This window comes from Panulirus ornatus, chromosome 8 (genome assembly GCF_036320965.1).
Source record: "Panulirus ornatus isolate Po-2019 chromosome 8, ASM3632096v1, whole genome shotgun sequence".
NCBI classification, from domain to species: domain Eukaryota; kingdom Metazoa; phylum Arthropoda; class Malacostraca; order Decapoda; family Palinuridae; genus Panulirus; species Panulirus ornatus.
In genome coordinates this window covers 2,082,157-2,108,891 of record NC_092231.1, presented here as the reverse complement: position 1 = coordinate 2,108,891, position 26,735 = coordinate 2,082,157, and the positions used below count along the sequence as shown (strand labels likewise).

Sequence of the window (26,735 nt, the reverse complement as noted above, 5' to 3'; positions counted from 1 at the left end):
ACACCTAGGGTCGGACTCGAACCCTCGGCAGGGCGTCTGGCTACCTTGTCCTCACGGAGATTAAAACACACACACACACACACACACACACACACACACACACCAGAATTCTAGTGATTTATGAATATCCAAACCCCATCCTGGCGGGAGTAGCATTATGTCGATGGTGTGTGTGTGTGTGTATAGTGATACGCCGGAAGAGTTTTCATGCAGCAGCAGTTAATCACACTACCTTTGTGAACTTCGTCGCTTGCAAGGAAATAAACTTCCTGACAACGGTTGGTAACTTTGGCACTTGTGTCGCCCGGGTATCCGACCCACTGGCTCCCGGGTATCCGGCCCTCTGGCTCCTGAGTATCCGACCCTCTAGGTCCGGGGTATCCGACCCCGTGGCTCAAGGATGTCCGACCCCATGGCTCCGGGGTGTCCAAGCCCTGGCGACATCGACTTCCAAGTCTCTCTCACACACAGGTTCTTACAGCTTGTATCCTGCATGACAATATTTGTATCGAGGTTTTCACTGTGTCCTGTGCTCAATGGCATGCAGTTACTTGGGTGAACTTCATTGTCTTGTATCGGACCAACATTGTCTCTCTTGGTCCCCGTGTAATATCATAACAGGTATGACGCAGTCCTTTTGGCGAGTTATTTACTTAGGTCAAGAAGAGCAGTGATCCCACGACAGAGGTCTGTGGGACGCACCTGGTCAAGAAGGTTCCTCAGAGGTGCGTCCTTTGGTTCTTGCCGCTAAGGTTACATCCTCTGGTCATCAAAGTAGTCTCCACCTTGTTCCTGTTTGAAGATCTAGTTTTTGCCAGCCTTCTTTGTGTTACAGAGTCAATGCTTTCTGACACCATATAAACACTAAACCTGTCCAAACCTCACATATTTCTCCTTCGGTTCAGTCGGAGTTCACTCCCTCAGTGTAGGTCTGACACGTATGAAGCACATGACCTCCTTTCCCCGAGTCTGTGTTGTCTCCATTATAAGTCGTCATACATTTACTTTCTGATATTCTTTTTTTTTCGAGTATTAGACCAAACACACACGTCAGGAAGACTACGTAGCCTGTAGATCAGCGGAACTTTACGTTCTCTTTTCTTGAAGGTAAGGCAAGAAATTTGCCCCCTGCCAATAACTTGGCACTTTCCCTTCCTCCAGCGACGTACTGAACATTTCAAGTGACCGAAGGCGTGTGTGTGTGTGTGTGTGTGTGTGCTGGGGGGAGCGGGACGTCCCCCTGTTTGAGGTGAGGCGTGGGGTCCCGTGGCGTCCGCGTCCCTTCCCTTCAGGTACACCTGACTCGGCTGAGCTCTTGGTAAAGGCCTCGTCGGGTTGCAGCATAAACTTCATGAATCATAACAACAGTTCTGAAGCCTGGAATACACAGCACATAGCAGGAGGCCACTTGTGCACCAGCAGGAATGCTAATAGATGGCCTAGTCGTCTGCAGAATGGTCATGACGCCGGCTTTCTCAACACCCGCCACACCACACCACCGTCCTACACTAATGACCTTGAGCGGTTGAGGCTGCCGCCGCCCCATCATCCTCGAGTCCTGGTCCGCCCAACGGTTAACCTCGGTTAAACTGTAAACACGACTCTGTTCCAGTACTGACAATGAGAGCTGTGGGGAGCCCGGAATACTGAGGAGCAACACCCAATGAAGCTGACACACCTACAGCACCAGCAGAGGAAGTCTGACATATCGTAGATGAAAGACGAACGCTGCACCAAGATACAGGGATGAGGCTACAGTAGAGAGAGAGAGAGAGAGAGAGAGAGAGAGAGAGAGAGAGAGAGAGAGAGAGAGAGAGAGAGAGCACTTAAGCTTAGCAGACAATCCCCACCCACACCACGGCATCCCAACTGATTTTCAGTGTTTTACATAAATTTTTCTCACAATAAAAATGTCAGAATATTTCCAGTCATGACCTTGGCGTCAAGTGCCTCAGGATAAAATGACTGACTCAGATTTATACAGTACAATAATCCGTGTCTCTCAGGTTTATATTTTGCCTTCAGTAAACTGACCAGAATTTCCACAGCAGAAGTGTACTGAAGTAAGGAGTTTCTATACTAAAATGAAGTATTTCCAACGTTTCTGTTTTCAAACACAAACAGTTTAACTGCCAACAACCCGTCTCTACAACTGGTTATAACTAGCCATAACCCTCTTACAAATTAGTCACATATATCAAGAATCACAGGGATGCGGGCATTTATTACACGTCAAGGAATGCTGGACAATAAGTTTCAATATATTCGCGTTAAGAAATGTCATAAAACGGAGTTGTTCACCTTCATATGTATCTTGCTTTGTTACATGTAGGATGATGTGTGCATTCATCTTCATGCGTATCTTGCTCTAAGTCATATGTAGGATGATGTGTGCTATTCACCTTCATGTGTATCTTGTTATAAGTCATATGTAGGGTTATGTGTGCTATTCACCTTCATGTGTATCTTGTTCTAAGTCGTATGTAGGATGATGTGTGCTATTCTCCTTCATGTGTATCTTGTTCTAAGTCGTATGTAGGATGATGTGTGCTATTCTCCTTCATGTGTATCTTGTTCTAAGTCGTATGTAGGGTGATGTGTGCTATTCTCCTTCATGTGTATCTTGTTCTAAGTCGTATGTAGGATGATGTGTGCTATTCACCTTCGTATGCATCTTGCTCTGTTCTAAGTCGTATGTAGGATGATGATGTGTGCGTCTGGTGGGGTGAGGAGGGGTGGGCCGTTCCAGCAGGTTAAGAACCAACGCCGTTAGGTTGAGGAAGTAGGTCAGGTTCCTCGCCCAACACCTGCTACTCCACTCACCATATATGTACCCAACCCAACCCTGCCTGGCACGTGTGTGTGTGTGTGTGTGTGTGTGTGTGGCTATGTATTAAACACACTGTACCCTCAGCCTACCTCTGTAACTAGTACATTACTCTACAGTCAATATAAGTAAGGGTACTGGCATATGGGGCCCCGAGTCCTTCCCTGTAATTTGTATATATATGGCACTGACCCATTCTGTACTGTGCTTGTATCTGTGTACTGATTACATAAGGCCCTAAGGCAACCTCTATATCTTGCACATACTCATCTCTATTTGCACGACCACTATACAATCAGGGTTACGTGCCTGTAATGTCTGACCAACCTCATGGCAAAGTGGCCTAGAAAATGAGGTGATTCAACTAACGAACTAACTACCATGGTAACCGACCACCCGGTAATCATACACAGTTCTAAATGCACCAAACAATAGGCCTGCACACAGAGGCCTGCGCTCAGCAATGATGGTTCGTTGAGGTCTCTGCCAAGTTTAGAAAAGAAAATCGAACTTGGGTAAAATCAAGTTTATTCATTGCTCGTCAAGTCTTATCCTATAACTTGTATCAGAACAGAACCTGACGGATCGTGGTGACCTGTGAAGTCCTTTTGCGCTACCGCACACAGGATGAACACAGGATACACGATGAATCAGCCGGCGATACCGGCACAAAGCAAAATGGTGGACACCTGTGTGTCCCTCTTACGCTATGCCTTACGAAAGTGACGCTATAACGTAAAAGTCAGGTTTTAATGTACTACCAGGACTATAACGTGTAAGTTTGACTGAAACATGCAAGTTAGGCCATGACATGCGTATGTCAAATAACGAACGCTATTCTATAACGTACAATGTAGGATATACTCAGTTATAACGGTCATGTTAGGGTGTAAGTTACAGGGACGCCATCCTGAACATCACGGAAAAACTACAACAAACTTTTATAAATGAAAAAAAAAAAAACTACCTTTGTCTTAATTTCCATCAACACCAAAAGTGTCTTTACACGCCTTGGTGGGTACAGAGGAGGGAGTGGGAGGGCGTGAGTAAGTAGCAGGGTCGTGTGTGTCGCATTAACCACTTCATCTTGTTTGCTGCACAAATGGTAAATATGTAGGTGATGATATGGCGTCCGGATTTGGCACGTCAGTGGCAGCAACAAAGTCTGCCACATGGCGGAAGAGCTGAACATCGGTTCGGAATTCGGTATAAAGTGTGATCAAATAAAATCATCAGCTCTACATACCTCAAGAGATGGGGGGGGGGGTCTCCTATAAACAGCGAGTAACTTCCGTTCCCAGAAACATTAATGTATATTTTCCCTCTTTACATTCACACATGTTGCCTGTGAGGTGTCTAAACTAAGTCTGCTTTTCACGAGACTGTAACTTAAACAAGCTGTTTAAAGAATATAAGACGTCTGTTTACGTGGAACGATCCGTCTCAGCCACTTTACTCAACAACAGAAATATATTTCGTGTTTACAAAAGCGTTCAAGACTACGACCGAAAAAATGATTATGAAAAGAAGACAGGAAGGACAGAAGACGGGCCTCACACAGGGTTCCACACATATTACTAACAATTAAGAGGATCCAAGCCCTACAAATACGGATTTCAAATCTCAACAGTTCATTCTCAAGAGAAAAGGGACCCCATCTGCACCACGGTGAGATCTCTGCACTACGCTAATACCATTTGCAACTGGAAAAGGTGGGTCACGAAGGCAAGGCAGACACCCCCCCCCCCCGGGCACTACCCACCATTGTCTACCACCAGTAGAGGCTCCTCAGTCAGAGATGTAAACAAAGGCATAGCGGGGATGATGGTGTCTGACAATTATCGGCGTTATAACACCCGTCCAGAAACCAGTCGACATACCTGACGAGCTAATTCGTTCCTTCGAACCAAATGTCGACGGAAACAACGAGTAAAGAAATACCCACTGAGGTGCAACTGAACCCCAGAGAGGTACAGCTTAACCCCTCACAGGTACAACTGAACCCCAGAGATGGTGCAGCTTAACACCTCAGAAATACAACTTAACTCCAGAGAGGTACACCTTAACCCCAAAGAGGTAAAAAGTGAACCCAGAGGTGACAGTTTGACAACAGAGATACAGCTTAATCCCTAGGTGGATACAAGTGACCCTCAGTGGTACAGCTTACCCACGGTGAAGGACGACGCTGGTCCAGTCTACATGAGGAATATACGCAGTAGCCACGCCCCGCGGGCAACGCCACAGGTCGACACTACCGGTAGCCGACTCACCAACCCTACTGCTGCTGCTGCACCACACTCTCTGCCCTTAGCAGATCCGGGCTACCCACCAGCAAAGATCCTCTTCTTCTTCTTCTTAATCTTTTTCTTCTCCTGCTACTGCTGTTGTTTTACCATGTTTCTGCTTTCGTTGCGGCAATCACTCCTTTTATAAACATACAGTCTGTTCGTACGGCACTACGTTAGTGATAGCAATTTCAATGTAAAAGTTAAGAAAGAACAACGATGTCTTTTAAAGCCCCTTTCGTCACTCACCTCCAGGGAAAAACTTTACTTTCCAGTACGGCCCAGGTTGGAATGTCAAGTGGACACTATTTTAAGTACGTGATGGAAACTCTCGTCTCAAAGAGTGTGAGGTGTTTCCAAGCCGAGGGCGGTGCCGCAAGTCACGCTAGATGATCTTATGAGAGTTCACCCTCCCCTTCTCCAGTTCTTCCCCCTCATCCAGTTCTATAATCGTCTGAGCACGACGGTACGACCTAGGGTGTGATGAACACCTGAAAGTCGTCCCGTCGTGCTCGAGCGTCATTCCATCGCGTTCTATGGTCACTCCGTCATGTTCTATGGTCGATCCGTCACGTTCCATGCTCGCTCCGTCATGTTCCATGGTCTCCGTCATGTTCTATGGTCACTCCGTCATGTTCTATGGTCGCTCCGTCATGTTCTATGGTCGCTCCGTCATGTTCCATGGTCTCCGTCATGTTCTACGGTCGCCCCGTCACGTTCCATGCTCGCTCCGTCATGTTCCATGGTCTCAGTCATGTTCTATGGTCGCTCCGTCATGCTCTGTAAGTCCTTCCCGTCATGTCTTGCGCTAGGGTCGTACCGTTGTGATCAAGAAGTTACGTGCAGGACACATCGTGTCGTGCGAGGATGCAGCAGTATTCACCCTCCTCACGTGCCACACCACCTCACTCAGGAGGTTAATTATCCTGACGATTATTCCATATATTCAACAAGTTATCTCAGATCCTCCCTCGCAGCACATCTGTCCGTTATATATATCTGACTCGCCCATACGATCCGCAGCGTTGACTTGGAATGGAGGAAATACGCCAATCTGTGTCGCTACGAATCTTCTTATTCTCCCTAAACATATAGTTGTAATGGGGTTTCCCCAACCAGGTGACTGGGAGAAGCCACATCATGATTTCAGACAACGCTCTCTCTCTCTCTCTCTCTCTCTCTCTCTCTCTCTCTCTCTCTCTCTCTCTCTCTCTCTCTCTCTCTCCTCCAACTCAGTTCTACCCCACCCAGGAAGGCCCTGGGAGAGACAATTCGTAAATACAGCGTTGATCCCCTACTGCCTCCCACCGCGCGCCAGCAAGGGTTGAAAGACCCCCACCCCCTACCCCCTCTCCCAGGCTACACACACCTGTGCAACCCTCATTAATTTCTACCTACCTTTCCTCTTACCTGACCCTCCAAGATCTTACGCTTAACATTCCAATCATTATTGTTGTTCCTACCCGTCTCTTGCATTCATCTCACTTAGACACAATGTTTTAAGTAGATCCTCACACAATGAATACTGGTACTCACGCTCACCGAACCAATATTCTGTGAACACATCGAACCTAAAGATGTCCTCGCTCCAACCATTCTTATAGCAGCAGAAAAACTCCAGGAATCCATTTCTCCCACCAACACTTTCGTTACCCTACCTCACGCCCAAAATTAAGACCACAATTCAATTCGTAAATAGCTTTGCTATAACAGTCAGTAACTCATTTCCAATATCCTGCCTGATGTCCGGCTTCTGCTTCGCCATGCAAAGTACCTGTATATTCCAGCACCGTGACGGAGCTGAAACGTAGCAACATGTTGGCTACATAAAAAGACGTCTGCAAAAAACTGACAACTATACATTCTATCCGACAATGAGAAAAGTAAAGCAACTCATAAGATAAGTACGAATAAAAAGTAATCCCGAAATGGTTTACTTAAGTAGAGATAAAAAGAAGTAACCACACTGTTACTTGGTTACATGCTATGGCTGGTGAGCAATATATTGTTACTTCGTTACTTGTCACAATCGGTGAAACAAAGCTGCTCCTGGGTTTACTGGTCACAGCCGCTGATACTACGCTGCTACTCCTTTCCTCCCAACCGCTGGGAGGAAAACTAAATATCGCTCTTACCTCAAACCTCCACCAAGACAATGCGACAGCTGTCTTATATGTCATAACCTTCATAAGCTGTAGGAGTGGAGTTATATCTGGGGTGGGTGGGTGGGTATATGTGGTAGAGAGAGTAGGTATGATGCATAATAACTCCAGGATCCTCCTGTCGCCGGTATCACTAGGGACCCAAAGCCTAGTCAGTTAACAATTACGTTCACTCTTAAGTCAGCCTTGATCATTTTACCCTCTCTAACTCAAGTAGTTATCTACTTCGCTGTTTACCCTCTTTTATGTCAAACAAACTGATCCCTCACCATGTACTTTCAGTTTAAATATATCTTTGCAATAAACAGATGAATACAATAGTGTGTTATCACGTTTCCATTCACCGTAAACCCATATAGCGTTAGCACGTTTTTCGCCCTATACCCATTTTGTTTATGTAACCTGATCATGCCATCCAATTACAGCTACTAGTAATGACACTCTAAATTAGCACACCCTAATCTTACTGGCTAAACGAAAGTGCCAGATCCTTGGGACAAACATGTCTAACACATTTGGCAGACCGCGCTATCCTTGCTGACAAACGCTTAAACCTTGCTGCCGAACCACTTTTTTGTCTCGGGTGTACCAATTCGTAATTTGGCTGGTGCTACTCTAGCAGAGCTTAGCATTTACTGTATACAAAACTTCAGAAAATAGCTAGTTCCCAACGATAGATGAATGTTTTTTTAAGCCTGGTACACAGTGCGTAAATGCTTCACACAACTAAGCACGACTCTTAGCGTTTAACCCCCGAAAGATGTATGAACACATAGGTACGACCCTTGGCTTTGTATGATGGTCTGGCCTTTGACCAGACCCTCAAGGGTCGTACTGTCGTCTCTGTGGGTTAACAAAGACAAAACATGCATCATTACGAAGTCCGGAACGACGACCAATCGTAGACATACAAACAGCTGCCACAAACACGGATGGAGATTATACATATCTATTGTGTATTACTAGTAATATATTCAAATATTGCTTCATCATTCCATGTTTTTATAGTTCATTATTGCACACCAAGCTTACCAGCTGAGAGGTAAAGTAAAGAACTTTAGCCACGTCAGAAGAGGAATATCTTCACTATGGTCTTGACTGGAATCATCCACCACCGCCGTAGCCCTTAAATGTTTCTCGTGTTCACTGGAGAACCTAGCATCTCTATACATATGATGAGCTGAAAGATCCTACAATGAAGCTAATTGTACATGCATGGAATGCTTTTAGACCAAAGAGATAAGGAAGTTAATACGAGATTACACCACTTGCCCATATTTGTGATCGCCATTCTCAGCTGTTCGTTTCTCTTTCTTTTTCCATCATCTTGCCCCTCTTTTTGGTCAACCTCATGTATCGAAGTTCATTACCGGTTGTTTGAAAAATTGAACCACACGACAGGTACACTAACTGAGTCAAGTAAAATATGTTGAAAAGTGAGTGGAGTAAGATCAAGACTGACACGTATGACTAATGTTGACTGCATAGCTTACTTGTGCCAAAGACTGGGAGACTGCATGACACTATGCAGTGGCACGCAATGGTCGTCTCATGCGCTTGTCTTGCTGGATTTTATTTATGGCTTCATACTGCCAGATGACCCATGACCCCTTGAACGTGACGGTATGGCCTATGAACTCGACTGCAAGACCCTTGGGTACTGACGGCATAGCCTTTGATCTTTGACCTGACTCTTTAAGATCGGGTCAAAGTGTTAACGTCAGATATGAAGGCTGCAGTCTATACAAAGACGAATTGTTCTTTTTTATCATGAAATCGGACAACAGCTCAAAAGATAAGAATCTTTGGCAAGTGAGCAAGACTTCCGGTTCTTTAAGAGGCAGACAGCTATCTGTGTGGAGTTTCTAAGACATAAGATGTTAAGGCAATACTACGTATGTTTACTGTATTGAGTGGTGGAATTACAGACATCAGAGAAGATGGGGAATATGTGTGCTTCAGAAAGTGAAACATGAGGATTTTGGATTTTAATGGCGCTAAATTTAGCTACGTTAAAGCTATCTCAAGGGGAAATCCTTACCAAATCTTTTATAAATGTAATTGTGACAAATACGTAGGCCGAGCAAGAGTAGATGGCGCAGATCTGAATGAAGGGGTAGGATACACACCTGAGTCATTAGCGCATCAGTGAATTAGATAAGTTGTTGAAGAAGACATAGCGTAGATAAAAAGGTTTAAAATGACAGGTGATAACAAAAGACCCCTGAGGAACACCGATGTTAACAGAACGGGGAGTTTCAACAATGACATACACACAACTGGAAGCCTACACCGTTTCCATGTAGCTACTTGTACAGTTTGTCTCTTGCTGTATGTAACTAGGGAGGAACTACTTCGCTAAGCACTGATCACCGTACTTGTTCCCCCATCCCCCTACCCCTCTGGTGCTGCTTACCTAACACAAACATCACACACTTCTAGACTTCAGCAATTTGGTTCGAGTGTCAATAAAGCGAAGTATTTTCCCGTTCTGCTGCACTGCATGAAATGTTAGAAGGGAATCGAGGTTGCTCAAGCGAATCAAGCAGCCGAACCAGATAATGTCTGCAACGTCAGCTTATCTCGGACATCAAGACGGAACTCGGAGTAAAGGAGAAATATACATGAAAAGGAAATGGGAAAGCTTATACGGCCATATGATGACTGGATATGTTAAACGACATACTTTCAAACTATGGCGATCGGAACTGTGGAATTCTGATGCCATAATTATTTTCCCGCATATATTTATACTTCTCAAGCAAAACAAACTTATATCCATCCTAGTCAAAGTTACTGGTCGTGTAAATGAGAAGCAAAAACTTAAGATATCGAACAAGTATAGACAATATCTCCCACCAGTCACACTAGCCTAGCTGGGCATGGCATTTAAACAGCCTTCTGATATTTGGCTCAACCTTGTCCAACGGCATGGAATGCAACCTGAACTCAGAGAGAATGATACTGTTTCACACATTATATGAAACTGTGGTGAAGGACGAAAACAAACCTTGATTTACATTATACAGTGCATAGACACTGATGATGTCCAACACAATAAAATAATTTTCAAATTTTCTCGGTTGATATATATATATATATATATATATATATATATATATATATATATATATATATATATATATATATACATCCTAGTCTAAGAAACGTATCAACCCCTATGGAAAGATGAACAGCTGAGTTGCCTGCCGCAATCAGAATTTAAACCTATGCCTAGCGCCACCCTGGACGGCCAGTAAATGTATCTCGTGCGGTGCCGGGGGCCTATCTCAACCTTTCTTGAATGTCAAAAAACTGTTGATTTTTTTTATTCTTATTGTGTTCACTTTTATCATTTACCTAGTTCTATCTCTCCTTCCTTCAGTTATTGCTGATATTACTTCTTATAACTTTTCAAACTCGTTTCGTTTTGTGTTCTGTGGTATCCTCATGGACTCTTACCTCTGCGATCATAACTGATATTGCTTTCGTCCTTCATCCTCCTCCCCCCAAGCGTGGGTAATTCCATGGCTATTATCCTCTCCCTGTTGCTCGGCTCCCTTACTTCACGTGCAACTTTCGTTGCTTTCTTCTGCATCTTCTATATTAGATCTACAAGTCTCCGTAAGTGGATTAACCTTATTCATAATAAAATGAAAACTAATTAGGATCTAATGGAGCAGGTCATGCATCATCACCTTTTTATGTGTGTGTGTGTGTGTGTGTGTGTGTGTGTGTGTGTGTGTGTGTGTGTATGTTTTCAAAGGTCACCTTCCCCATACTCTTCTGGGGCATGAGACCTCTGCCAGAAATGGGCGGGTACAAACAAGGTCATGTGTCAGCACTGTGCACCTTTTTATCCAAGCATACATTGTCCACCTACTGGGATATTACACACACACACACACACACACACACACACACACACACACACAGTTGCTTACTGGAGGGTCACACTACATGAACAATTATAGATTTGTACATATAGGCATCCTTGCTAGCAGGCAGCAAAGACAGAGATGGAGGGAAGGGAAAGTGAGTGAGACAGTATTTGTATACATGAGACAGAGTGGTAAACTTTAAACTAACGCCGGATTCAAATAACTAATAATATCAATTTTACCCAGGCCAGGCCATTATACTTATGGATCGTATCTTTACGTTGAAAGATCGTACCGTCGTGCTCAAGGATCGTATTGTCGTGCTCAAGGATCGTACCGTCGTACTCAAGGATCGTACCGTCGTACTCAAGGATCGTACCGTCGTGCTCAAGGATCGTACCACCGTGCTCAAGGATCTCACCGTCATGCTCAAGGATCGTACCGTCGTACTCAAGGATCGTACTGTCGTGTTCAAGGATCGTACCGTCGTACTCTAGGATCGTACTGTCGTGCTCAAGGATCGTACCGTCGTACTCAACTGTCGTGCTCAAGGATCGTACCGTAATACTCAAAGAACCTTCCGTCGTACTCAACTGTCGTGCTCAAGGATCGTACCGTAATACTCAAAGAACCTTCCGTCGTACTCAACTGTCGTGCTCAAGGATCGTACCGTAATACTCAAAGAACCTTCCGTCTTACTCAAGGATCGTACTGTCGTGCTCAAGGATCGTACCGTCGTGTTCAAGGATCATACCGTCATGCTCAAGGGTCGTACTGTCGTGCTCAAGGATCGTATCGCTGTCCGATTGTCCGCACCATCGTGCTCAAGGAACTGACCAACGAAAGAAACTTTAAACTGACGTATCAACATGACCTTAAAGACATAAGGTCACAAGAGGAGCAGGAGACACGCCAAAGTCCATGATAACTGCTGAGTCTCGGTCCACACACGACCTTAAGTTTGCCCGACAGCCTCAGGAGGCAGACAGAAGCAGGTACTGTGTCAGTATCTGATGACAGTTGGTGGGTTACCGTGGTTACCCGTGAGTTACCTTACAGTACCCTCCACCACTGTGAGGGGTACCAGAGACCGGCAGAGTTGTGGGTCAGTGAATGAACGCAGAGTGACAGGGAATGAGAGTGAAATTCAAAAGAGTGTAACGTTCCCTACGAGTGCACACGGTAAGATTTTGCCCTAAGATAAGATTAGCAGAGAGAGAGAGAGGGAGAGAGAGAGAGAGAGAGAGAGAGAGAGAGAGAGAGAGAGAGAGAGAGCGGTGGAGGTAACGTGAGAGGGTGTGGGCGACGCTAGTTAAGGCAGCAGCGAGGGGCGGGCGGGCCAGGCAGCCACAGGGGGAGGGAGGGAGGGAGGGATGGAGGGCACCGGGCCAGGGCTGCCAACCAACACTCCAGTTGGCCACTGCCCACCAGCCCGGCTCCCTCCCTACCCTCTTACCTCCCACACCAGGTGTACCGTGCAACACCGGGCGTACTGTACAACACCAGGTGTACTGTACAACACCAGGTGTACTGTGCAACACTAGGTGTACTGTGCAACACCAGGTGTACTGTGCAACACTAAGTGTACTGTGCAACACCAGGTGTATTGAGCAACACTAAGTGTATTGTGCAACACCAGGTGTACAGTACAACACCAGGTTGTATTGTGCACCACTAAGTGTACTGTACAACACCAGGTGTTCTGTGCAATACTAGGCGTACTGTGCAACATCATGTGTGCTGTGCAATACTAGGTGCACTGTGTAACATAAAGTGCACACTGCAACATCAGGTGTACGCTTCAACACCAGATGATTTGATTTGCTCAGGTGTCCCCGGCAAGTTTATTGTGCCGCCCATGATCATCCTGTGAGCGGTAGCGCAAAAGGATGACAGGTCACAAAGGGTCTTACTCAGACCCCAGCGGGTTAATGTTACACAAGATGTTACAATTCGTATTTCAGTAGACACATTACACAGTTTCATATAGTAAGTTTTACCGACTATATGCAAAAAGTGGATACAAACTTAAAATTTCTGTTGTCTTGTTATTAACAAATAAGGTGTGGTGACATTTCCTGCAGGGTTTGTTTACATCTATCCATAAAAGAATATGTTTTTTCACATTATAAGACATAATAATGTTCTAGTTGGTGTACACCGCTAAAGCGGGTGTACGCTGCAACACCAGGTGTACCCCCGTAACGCCAGTTGTACACAAGTAAACCAGATGTAACCTGCAGTACCAGGTGTAACCACAACACCTGAAACACAGGCACCTGAAGGAGGCGTGTGGTTCGAACAAGCAGCCTCCCTCCTTCTCCCTGCGTTAATCACTTGACCAATGAAGATCGTTCCACCACCACCACCACATGTCAGTCAGTGCCCCACCTTAACACCACCTGCCTCCCACTCTCAACCTCCCAGCTCCACACCATCAGGTGGGGACACAGCTTCAAGGTAAAGCTCTTCACTACACTCGATGACTTGAGCAGTGGATCTCAGCAAGTCCTCTCCACGATCTCACTAAACGCCACCGCTCCATCCTCAGTCCTTCCCCTCCATCAGCTGATATTCCTAGCTGACTGGAAGACGTCAGTAACAAGGCAACGATCTTCCAGTGTGTTACTGCCCACTGTCATCAACCCAATCCCAGGCTTAATCTGAGAGAGTGTTGTACGTCACAGGTCTTACACAGTCTCTCCTCAGCAGTGTGGTAACATGAGGACCTCCCCACCAAACCCCTCTCCCGACCACTGCCTCGTCAGCTCCCTCGACTTTCCTCATCACAACCTAGACAGATACAAGACCCCTGTACCTCTCATCCTCGCTGATTTCACAGAAGTCTTCGATCGAGTCGAGCATAATAATAACCATCGGCAAAGCTACCAACTCCGGGCAACGGAAAAGTCTCATTCCATGTCTTGCCGACTTCCTCAGTGAGCATCGTCGTGCTGTACGCTTCCAAGAGGCCATCTCCACCTTCCAGTCCCTCACCTGTGGTGTCCTTTAGGCACAAATGTGGGAGCCTTGTGCTTCTTCCTTATAAATGATGCCCCTGTGGATGCACCAGCTCGACAAAAGTACCTCGAAGATTCTAACAACGGTCTCAGCATTGACAACATCGCTCTCCACAACTCCCTCAACAACCTCCAGATCTGGACCATCGATAACAGCGGCCACCATCAACGAAACCAAAACCGGAGTCCCACACACTGGGCCCGCATCAAACCCGGGTCACACCTGACTGTCTTACGAGGCCCCAGCCCCCCCCCCTACACCCTGATCCGTCCTCCAATCGTCGCTCAGGACGATAAACTACGCAGGAAAGAAAACGTCAACACCATCATCACATCCTCCAGTTGTCCTAGCTTTATTCTTCGTAGACTCAAGACACTCAACCCCTCCACCATAACTAGAGAACATCTCGGTGACGTCAATTCTTCGCAAACTCACCTGCGTCTCCCCCACCTGGTCTTCCACCTTATCGACCACAAAACATAGGCTCCTAGAAACGATGTAGATTAAGCCACACAAGATCCTCCCTTTCCTTATTACAGAACCTTTCAAGAAGCAATCAAAACACTGGTTTCCCCGACTCTCTCCAGCCATCATCTGGGCCTCATCTGACAGTTCAGGGAGAAGTTACTGCACTTGTCTTAACACTGTCATCTCCTGCCACTGCACATCCCTCTTCCCAGAGTTGCATCTCTGCACCAGACCCGCATCGAGCCCACCCGAGCTCGCACACACTGCTTTAAGCCACCATACCCAACCAAAGTGGACATCATCAGTAATCTGAAGACAGCCCTCACAGTGACTGTAAACAGACTGTTCTATCCCCTATCATCTACCCTATTACGGCCTTACTGTCTGATATACGTAACGTTTTTGTTGCATTTCCAGCCTTCGGCTCCATTCAATTCAATGAACCTTTTATCATTCTTTTATTATCATCGAAATAATCAAATTATCATTACCAAGTGAACATTCATTTATTGTATGTCCACTCTTCCAGTAATGTACATATCTTTGTCATGTTTACACTGTCTCATCAGATGTGTACTGCTGCACCATTTCTTTGGCATATGCGCACTTCCCATTTGAATTGTGTATGTCCAGCATGTGCTTGAGTCTGGTATAAAATGCTCCATCACAAGTATGTACAGCTGCTTTCACAAGTTTTCAGTGAGTATATTGCTCCAGCAGATATATACATAATGAGTACAAGGATGATGAGGGAGGAGGGAAAGTCAGTTGAAGTGTGTCAAGTGGAATAATGAGCATGAGAGATAGGTCAGTAGCTGAAGAGAGTAGGCGATAAGACACAATCCTGATGAACATACATGTTGATAAGGTAAGAGAAAGTGTCACATCATCAGTAACTACTGCAATGGATCGGACAGAGAGGAAGCTACGCAACAGCAAGAAAAAGGCAGAGGAGCGAAAGGAAGGAGGTTTAGAAAGCCAAATGACTTGTGCCACACTGTGTCACATGCTTCCATGTCGACGGCCATGACACAAGTTTCACATAAATCCCCAAGAAAGTTGGACCAAAAAGAGTCACATAAGACCACCGGCAGACCTCGCGCCCGTAATCATAAAAAAGGTAAAGAAATTCCATGTGCGCGGGAAAGTGACATTTAATGAGTCTGAAAGACTGGAGAGAGCAGGATAGTGGGGAAGATATGAGCAGTCTCCTATCTTTAGGGAAGAGCTGCCCAAAACCATTATTTCCAAGATATAAGTCTGAGATTTTTTTCAGGCAGGGACAAAATAGACGAGCAAGGATCACAGCTTCACATGTCTCACACTGCATCATGTGTACTACATCCTCAATGAGCCTGCTATCGTGAATCAGGTGTTTACCCGCATCTGGTGCCCATTATTCCAGCAGGTGTAAGTCTTTGTGTCTTGTGTCAACTTTTACACCACAGGTGTACTGGAATGGATCCCGGAAATTTTATACTAATTAACAGGTTGCTGCACTAACTCAAAACGAAGGCTAAAAGTAAGGAATAGATGCACATAATAAGGTCAGTGGGACCGTAAATAAAGAGAGGTCAAAAAGTTTGCTAGTTATTAACGATGTTTACAAAGGTTGGAAAGGGACTTTTCTTGTAGCGATCTGTTCGACCCCGGATATGGTGGTGCCCAACTACAGCTCAGGGACGAGGGATCTCTGGTGGCAGAAGATGACGGTAGCGAGGTCAGTGCAGTAACGTCTTTACGATTTGTCGAATGAGGTCCAGTTGATGGTTGGAGTCGGGAGGACCATTTGGTGTGCATACGTACATGTATAGTTATGAGGACGCGTTCAGAAACAACAAAATATGTACACTCAGCACATACACATAACGTCGCACATTACACTTCATGTTGTACGTTACAGTTCATGTTGTTCGGTAAGTAATATCGCGCTGTACAGTTCCCCAGGCAGGTTCTTGCCAAGGTCACCACCGTCTGGCAAGGTAGCTAGCTGGCTACGATCACCTCCGCATGCCACAGCCCAGCAGCACTCGTAATCCTCGTGTTTATGTGCTTGTATGTCGAGCTATATCCATGTCACTGTTTCCCGCAGCCAAAGACGGGAGTCTGGGCGTGACGTCTTGAGACCTTCTTGGTAGTATACTATCTCAACACCGTGAAGGGCCGTGGAAAGAATAAGACGATGAACCTTTGAAAGCTGGGTGAAACAGATGTGTGAATGCTGGGTAGCACTGGAGAGGAACCATTTTTCGCCTTCACGGTTGAATCAGAGCTGGGTCACCCATGTCCCTTTCTTCCTGCGAAACTGCTTTGGTTCAAGGCACACGAGCGCCAGTTTGATCCTTCGCGTAACGCCCACCCGTGCCTTTCAAGAGGGAGGTGGTGGTGGGTTCAGAAAGTTAAGAGAACATACTGGCTCTCGTGTGACTTATGCAAAAGCAACTTCCATGGAAGAAAGGAACACGTGCGGCCCCAAGGTTACTCAACCGTGGTAGCCAGAAGTGGTTCCTTTCAAATCCTGCCCACCATTCACCGTCGGCGCCTCACCCAACTCTCGACGTCTTAAAACATGCAAACGCCAAACGCCCTACCCATACTCATCCTGCTTTCGAACAAAGACCCTCTCAAAAACTAGCAATAAAATACAAAAGACACGAAGGGAGATATGTTAAACGGAGCACTGAATACTTCTTCACCTAAGTTAATGTCTTTGTCCATCTTATATCCAACACGCCATTCCTCTCTAAGTGGTCTGAATCACATACCTTCAGCCTTATAGCCCATTCACATGCACCAGTTTCTAGTGTAATAAGGTGATCAAAGCTCTCTACACACTACGTCACATCATCCTATTTAGACTCTCCACTGGGCTGAGTCCAAGAAAGATCATCGCCTTCATTCACTGTGCCACCCTGGCTCACACATCCCACCCACAACTGCTGAGGATCATTAGTTATTTCCCCCGTATCATCGTCTGTGGCGGCCCTCCCCCAACATCGGAATCGACGGATAGTGTGCCTCAGGCACGATAAAGAAGTCCGTGATCTGTCACGGGAAAGGTCGAAGGATGAAGGTCTAGAGGACGACCACAAGCAAGGTGCTAAGAAAAGAGGAAAGGCTGGAGGAAGAAGACCTCGAGAAAGACCACAAGCAAGACGTTACGAAAGACTCTGGGCTCCAGGGAGTGGACTCTGTGAACCGTCCTGCAGCACTGGAGACTCATGGTGGATGATGGACGGCACTGGTTGAGGCAAACGGCTACTTCGGGCAGCTCCATCCATCTACCAGGATCCCATGGTCTTCCTTGACATACTTCCATCAAGTCTGTGGCCTCCATCTGGGCCTTTGAACCCATCAGAGCGGACGTATTTACACAGTCAGCAGTGACATAGTCCCAAAGGGGACGTGCTACTCCTCTCACACTTGAAGCCCTGAGGTTACCGAGGGTGGGTCTAGGTATGATATGGCCTGTGCCAGGCAGTGACGTGGCGAACATAACAAAAATCATGCCATCAGTCTTGAACAACAGTTGTCAGGGACAATATGTCTCCTTCCACGAAAACAAATATGATTAAACGTGAGTAACAGAGTAAAATCAAACACAAACAAACGCCTGGAATCATTATCATGTTACACCAAGAGATGCTCAGGTCTTACAGACTTTAGTGGAGAACTTTCAAAACAGACGTCTTACAAAGTCATCTGCAGTGAAGAAATGAATGGGTTCGTGACGTTGTTGGGCATGGCTTCTAACACCACCATGAGCGAAAGCCTCCTCAAGACACATGACAGTATACATGACATGGATGTCATGAACACCCTTAAGGTCCATAATGATACTAATGAGAACATGTGCTGTCACGGCTCATATTCAAGGCATGTTTATGTGGTGGTGGAGCTTACACCAGCAGGGGCTCCTATAGCTCCCACTTAATAACAGCATCATGTTATTAGCCTCTCAACGATAATGTTGGGATGTTTTCGATGATGTGGGGTCGTATACCTTCATGAGTCAGGTCAAAGGTCACGGGATCATACACACCTGATGACACACCTGTGTCACTGGTCTAAGGGTGTCCGAGCCACTGGAAACGTCTACAACTACAATACATCCCCACTACATCATCGTAAACATCGGCAGATTTACATACTGGTCTTGAATAAGATTTCGTTTAGTCCCCCGTGACTTGCACCTGCCTGGCAGATCAGAAGGACCACTCCTGGAGGAGGTCTGATAACTTTTGAGGTTGGAGGGGAACCTCGGATACACCTACCGCAGAAGGTAGTCCAGGGTTATCAGCCACAACCTGCAGGTGGTAATACCAACCATCCTCTCCCCCTGCACACACGTCTGACGTCACCACGAAGTCAAGCACCGAGAAGGTTACGTCACATGAAGTCACATAACGCAACGGTTACACCAATCTCTGGACTCCGTTACCCAACGCGCGTATTGTTCTCCATCTGCCTTAGTGGCGTCGGTCAAAAACCGCATTCAGAGTTACCTCAATCACCACACCGTTTACATCCACTCCGATTCGGTCACAGGCAGCATCAATAGACGCCACAACTCACCCGCAGGCTACAGCAAAAGGACCTCCTAATTCGATCACAAGTCACATCAATGGACGCATATTTCGGCCACAGGACGCATCAGCAGGACCTCCTACTTCGATCACCCACATCTCGAAATTCGGTGCCCCACGCCCAGGGCGATCAGGTATTCTGTCGTCAAAGCGAAGCCACAAAGGCTAAACTGGTCACTAAGCAGTGTAGTCAAGCAAGACATGTGACACAGTATACATAATACACTGAAATGAATCTACAACATTTTCAGACATCTTGAAAGTAAAATACCGTAAGGTCGTAAGCGTCGAATGGTGCTCTGGTTGCTCGCTTGCCATGAATCTTGGGTGAACAGTTTACTAGTCCACCCAACAGATTAACCATTTATTAGATAAATGCGAAAACATGGAATCAAACCTAACCTCCTGGGAACATGAACCCAAAAGTATGATGGCCTGGCCTCTGATCTAGTCGAGGGTCGCACCGATGTGCACAAGGGTTGCATCTTTTGTTCAAGGGTCGTTCCCTCATGTCCAAGGATCGTACCGTCATGTGCAAGGGTCGTTCCATTATGTTTAAGGGTCGCACCGTCTTGTTCATGGGTCGTTCCTTCATGTTCAAGTAGTCCAGGAGTCTGGAGTACTCTCATAATGAAGACTGCAAAACCTACCAAGAATCTGTTACGCAACCCAGGCAAGGACTGCAAAACCTACCAAGAATCTGTTACGCAACCCAGGCAAGGACTACAACGCGAGGTAAAAACCTAATGTTCCCTTCTTTTCCTTCCCGACGTCGTAACTCTTCCAGAATTAAGCGGTTCATAAACAGGTAGATACCTGCTCCTCTTAAAAAGACAAATATGTGTCTCCCCCTGATGATGTGATTATTACACGAAAGTGCACTTGGGAACTTATCGTGTTTCATTTCCCCCGTGGACTCATAGGAACATATATATATATATATATATATATATATATATATATATATATATATATATATATATATATATAATCCCTGGGGATAGGGGAGAAAGAATACTTCCCACGTATTCCCTGCGTGTCGTAGAAGGCGACTAAAAGGGGAGGGAGCGGGGGGCTGGAAATCCTCTCCTCTCTTTTTTTTTTTTAATTTTCCAAAAGAAGGAGCAGAGGGGGGGGGGGGGGCCAGGTGAGGATATTCCCTTAGAGGCCCAGTCCTCTGTTCTTAGCGCTACCTTGCTAGCGTGGGAAATGGCGAATAGTTTGAAAGAAAGAAAAGACATATATATATATATATATATATATATATATATATATATATATATATATATATATATATATATACTTATGAGTAGGATCAGGCCATAGTTGTTTTCTGGGGGAAGAGAGGAAAGGACTGGAGCAGTATCGTATGCAAATGAAATACAAATGAATGCAGGCATCAGCAGACCACTGGTTCCTAACGAGAAAACGAGGCTGTTTGTGATAGTGGAAGAGAACAGACACTTACGGATTACTGAGGTAGGAGTAGAGAGCCATTCATATTTTCTTTGTAGAGAAGTACCCGTAAACTTCTCGTATAACCAAAGAGGCGCAACAACGTCTGTCGTAGATCTGAAGCATAATATTTATCAAGTCTATGCTCATTTGTATTCATGGTACCGCTTTCCACAAGTCTAATTGGTAAATCGTTCCATATGTAAACAATCCTGTCGAAGAAAAAATAACTTCGCCTCATTCTAGGTATAACATTTGCGCAAGAGTAAATTTATACCCATTACTACAAGTTAAATCCCAAGAATCTACACTTAGTAGCTGGTAGCAGTAGTCGCTAAGTAGCTAAATGAATTTCATTCGTTTAGTCGGTTCTTAGTATTGGTATTTTTCAAGCCTGAAATCAGCTAGGTAGCTTGTCTCTGTACTCTCTCCCCATTCTATGTCTTTCCTCAAGCAAGGTGAGCAAAACGGAGCACAATCTTCAAGACAGAGACGCACCAGTTAGTTGTAAAAAGTAAGGATAATTTCCTTAGAATTCACTTCGAATGACCCACCAATGAATCCAAGAATTTTGTTTACCCCTTTCTATTGCTTCTGTGCATTGCTTTCTTGGCTTTCGGACACGAGAGATTATTATACCAAAGTCCTTTTCCTCCTTTACCTTTTGTAGTCCAACAGAATTCATGATGTAGCTTGCCTCTTCAATTTTACAATCTGTACTTAAAACTGTGCACTTATCCATCAAAATTCATTTAGCACCAGTGAACCCAATCCACTAGTTTGTCGTTGAAAATACAGACGTTCAATTTTTGTTGTAGGTTTACTTCCCAGCTTAGTATCGTCCGCGAATTTCGATATCTGACAATGTCCCGTTATCACTATCATTAATATATATATGAGAAAGAGAACCCGTCCCAAGACAGATCCCTGTGGCACACCACTTCTTACGTCTAACCATTCAGAGTGTGATTATTAATCAGTCAGCCAATTTCCTAACTATCGAAATTACAACCCCATACATAACAAGAGACTTAACTTTCGTTAATAACCTTTGAAGGAGCCCTAAAGGGCAAAACACACCGGTCTGTTAAACCTTACATTGGAAAGACAACTGTGTACAAACACATAATCCTTTGAGTAACCCGATATCACCTCTTAGGTACGACGATTTAACCCAGAGAACGAAAGTTGAGCCCTTTAAGTACGATAGCTTAACCCTTTAAGTACAACTTAATCCCTTCAGGATGATAACTCCATGAGAACGACGAACGTTGACTTAGCCCCATTAGTACCACGACTTAAAGCTTCGAGAACAAAGACTTAAGACTTAGCCCCTAAAGTATGAGGAATTAACCTCTTATCACTATACTCTGCAACGTACTCATTACGTTAATGTAGTCCGTTGCTGCCCACTTCTAACCACAACACAGATGATGTATTGAGTTACAACCTCCCGGCAGACAGCACCAGAACCTCATTTATTACACATAGTATATTTATACTAGGGACTTAACGCTAAGTACTTGTATTATGGTCGTTTTGGCATCAGTCTCTTAGCATTACTGTGAAATCAGTCCTGAATGTCGTACTGATTCTCATTAGAAATTAGATTGTAATTTAACTTATGCTTCCCCAAATGATAACTTATGTTGTATTGAATATGACAAAAGTTTTTTGTAACGACCCTTTTACCTTGTTTTTCGTACTGTTCAATCTGTAATGACCTTGTCACAATATGCCCATCTAACAACACATAAACAGAACGCTACAACCATTGTGAGCACCATCAACCAAACCTAGAATGATTTCGAGAATATTTATATAAAGTCCATTCTTCACAAAGTCACTCATGCCTCTCCCACCTGGTGCTCCTCCTCACCCACACAACACGGGTTGCTAGAAACGGTGCAGAAAAAGTCAAGGTCTGTCCTAAGTCCCTCATACACCAACTGTCTCGAGGGGCACGTCACATCGGTCCTCCAGACTCTCTCCAACCATCACCCAGACCTTATCCCACGATTCAGAAAGCAGCTCCTCCCCCATCCCCGCCACCGCCGCCTCCTGACACCAAGGATCACTTGTTCCTGAGTTGCAGTCCACCAACAGAACTGCATCGAGCCAATTCGCTAGGAAAAGACAGCATTGGCCACATTCGTTCACACTCAGTCTCTATCTGTCATGTATGATGCACCGAAACACAGATCCCTTTCCACGCCCAGGCCCCATAAAACTTTCCATGGTTTACCCCAGACGCTTCACATGCATTGGTTCAAGCCATTGACAGCACGTCGACCCCGGTATATATATATATATATATATATATATATATATATATATATATATATATATATATATATATATATATATATATGAAAGGTGGAAACGAAAACACATCTTATCTTTTTGTATCGAATAAGCTCTATTTCAGTGTGTCATCTCGGGGAGAGAGAGAGAGAGAGAGAGAGAGAGAGAGAGAGAGAGAGAGAGAGAGAGAGAGAGAGAGAGGTAAGTGAGCCACCTGAAAATAGCCTAGCCGGTGTGTATCTGTGTGGCCAAGTCTGCACCACCTGTGACTGCTGTGTCTCACACTGCTGTCTTACCTCTACCCAAGCTGCCCCCTAGTGGCTCCTGTGGGGGGTACACTTGTCTACAGATATAAAACTACCCCACTGGAGGAAATAGCTTCTTACATTCACTCTATTTCCGTGCAACAGACCAACAGTTGGGCCTTGCTGTTAAAGGACCGACCGTCTTCCACTCCAAATATGACGATCGTTCATCGTAGCCTACTACACCGTTGATGGTTATGTCAGGTTACCTTGATAAAGGTTTTCTTAATCATTATTATCAAGGTCACATGCTCTTATAATGATGTTCAAGATTACGTAAAACAAGCAGGTCTCATCAACTCTGGCTCTGTAACGTCCAGTAACAAAATTATCTGGGGTTGAATTAGTTTAATTAAGGAGTTTTATGCAGGACTTAAATATAAAAAGTGGTAAGCAAATTAACAATAGTACACTCATATAGAGAAAGCTGACTCCAACGTACATTTCGACAGTATCGTTTCCAAGTAAGGCAAGTCCACAAGTCTTCAGTAATAGGTAGTGTCACAGTCTGCAGTGCCCACTCCTCCAGTTACTGAAGCCATCAAGGAATCGTCCGCGTCACACAACGACGCTATGGTTCTCGCTGGTTGTACCGAGCGACCCAAACGTACGCACACCCAAAGTCGTTATCGTGTACCCTGGGGTGGTTCCAGCCAATCGTGAGAGGTCAGGCCAGTAGAGCGCGGGCGTAGCGTACACCTGCGAGGCGTCTCTCAAGGATTATACAAATTGAGCACTGACTTACTCCTATGAGGTACAGAGTCTGTCACAGAGGAAGAGCCTTATTACTCACCAATTCTACGAGCTTGACGATGCCAGGGCCTGTCTTGAAGTACTGCAGGCAGAGCGATATCCCCGAGGACTTCTGAGGGGCGGCGTACGTCGGGGAGGTTGTGGTGGTGGTCGTTGACACTTCCGACTTTGTGTGAGTCTCGGCCATCATGCTGATGTGTGGGGATCGTGTAGGGTCTCCTCGCTGACTTAATAATACTCAGTACGAGTCACGCACAAACACAGTCGCATCCACCTCGCGCACTAGTTCGTAACGCACTGCCAGTGTCTCAGTTTACTATACCGCCGCTGCACAAGCCTCGTCACCCCCCCACCCAAACCCGTCCACCCCCGAGTAGAGGGGACCCAGCCACCTACGGACGCCCCGCCCACCTCCGGCAGCTTTAGCTGATATACACCCATTAATGTAATTTAGTAGTGAAGTGCAATGAAAACTATTTTTCATACATAAGAATGAATCCACGTACGTGAAATTTAATGCCAACGATGTTGTACAGAATTAGATAGCAGACCATTTTTCCTAAGAGTACCGTCCCACTGTTGGTAACTTAAATGCCGCGGATCATCCTAAGACGTCACAGAGCTTGCCTTACGACAGACCGAGTTGGGAAAGATATTGAGCGATGAGAAGTATTTAAACGTCAAATACTTTTTAAAATTTAAATAACTAAATAACATAAACGAGAGGGTGGAATACAATATACCGTTACTTTTACAAATGCCAAAGCTTGGATATTTCTTTTGTGAATAAGGATAGGTTAAACCTCACCCCTTTCGTATATACGTGCCATTCCTCTGCTGTCGCAGATACTGTCACTCCCGCAAATACTGCCACTCTACGACACTTACAGGTAGTCTCACATACTATCACTCCACCACTCTCACATATCCTGTCACTCCACCACTCACAAATACTTTCACACTTTTCATGTGTGCCGATATCACCGGCGAATTATACTGTACACATTAGGCTCATCCTGCTAACGATCGCTAAAGGATTACAGATGTCGCGAAGCGTTTTTGTCAGACGCAAATGGGCGGATATATATCACATAAGTTGTACAAAATTGGTTCACTACATAAACTAATAGTCTGTCATAAACAGAGGTAAATTTTGTCCGCAGGATGCAGAAAGTGGATACACACAGTTTCTAGGATCTTGTTATTAACAATAAGGTGTTGCGACGTCTTTTTTTTTTTTTTTTTGCCTATCCCTAAAAGGCTTTGATTTTATCGCATTTCAAGACACTACTCTATTATAGTATGTGACCAAAATTCTGGCAATAAACTACAATTGACATGATTAACATGTCTAGATACACCAAAGCGCCAATAATACCCATAGACAAGCCTTACCCTTGTAACTACAGCTTGTAATCTGCTGATCTTACTGCTTTCTCCATATACTTTCTCCATACTCATTTCAATGTAATGGAAGAAGTTTCTACTTGTACTTGTCTGTACTCGTGTATATGCATCAGAGAGGTCTTGATAGTTCCTTTCTAAATACATCTTTGACGGACGACTATATAGGAGGGGAACCCATATGAGTTTGATGTGAATCCCTTAACCATTAATGTTTGAAGGTCTGTCTCTGAATTCGAATACCACCGTGTTAACATACAAATCTCATGGTGTTTGGAAGCAAGTATTGAGGATAAAGAATTAGATGACAAGTAGAGATTGAAAAGAAATATTACGGTCGGCCCTGATAAGTTTTATCTGAATACAATGAAAGAAGAGAAAAATGAGATAAACTCTTAACTGCCGTTTGCAGCGTGTCACTTGTTATGGGAAGTGAATGGAAGTTTGCCAGTGCAACATCAATGTTCAAAAAAAAGGTAATTAGTTACTTTTGGAATTCATCGTCCAATTAGCTTAACGTTTGTAGTTGGAAAACTTATGGAACCATCATTCGATATACAATCATAAATTATTTAGAGGGATCACGACGTAATAAACGATTCTCAGCATGGTGTCCGACGAAATCGCTCATGTCTGACGAATCTGTTTGATTTCTTTTATGATGTAATCAACATGTATTACGAAAGTAGAGCAGCTGACGTAACCAATCTTAGATTTTCAAAAAGTATTCAACAAGGTTCCGCATCGAAGGTTACAAGCACACACTCACATAGCACTGATAGGGTTGTATTTCAATGGACAGGAAATTGGTTAACTGGCCGTAAAGATGTAGTTGTGATTACTGGTCAAGTCTCAGAATGGGAGTGCTACAAGGATCAGTCTTGCGACCTCTTCTTCTTTTTTTTTTTTTCCTATATATCATTGATATCGATAATGGGCTGCATTGCAAAGCATCAAAATTTACTAATGATGCAAAACCGGGAAATAGATCTACAAATGACCTTACCGTCTACAACTTCAAACTGACATAAACAAACTGATGCACTGGATTTATAGGTGGTAAAAGAATTTCATTATCGATAAGTGCCAAGTTTAACATATCGGTGACAAAAACGAAAAGGCAAGCTTCAGCGCAAATTCTTTTGAGCCGCAAAAGGTAGATGAGGAAAAATACTTGAGCGTAATAATCTCAGGTGACAAATTTTTCTAGTAAGCGGTGAAAAGAGCGAGCAGAATTCTTGGATTCATAGGTAAGGTCTTCAAGTCTGTGTCCAAGAAAATCAT

General features: G+C 44.8%; 1 protein-coding gene across 3 annotated transcripts in view; it reads right to left on the bottom strand.

The window, feature by feature from the left end:
* Positions 1-24,462, bottom strand: part of LOC139749724 (CKLF-like MARVEL transmembrane domain-containing protein 4) — a 106,413-nt gene extending 81,951 nt beyond the window's left edge. The window contains exon 1 of one of the 3 annotated variants that reach the window (XM_071663903.1): positions 24,088-24,462. In XM_071663903.1, the coding sequence (XP_071520004.1) occupies positions 24,088-24,237 (150 nt within the window). In that variant the 5' untranslated portion in view covers positions 24,238-24,462. The remainder of the gene's footprint in view (positions 1-24,087) is intronic. The other 2 variants (XM_071663904.1, XM_071663902.1) reach the window with 2 other exon arrangements.
* Between the last annotated feature and the right edge of the window lie 2,273 nt (positions 24,463-26,735).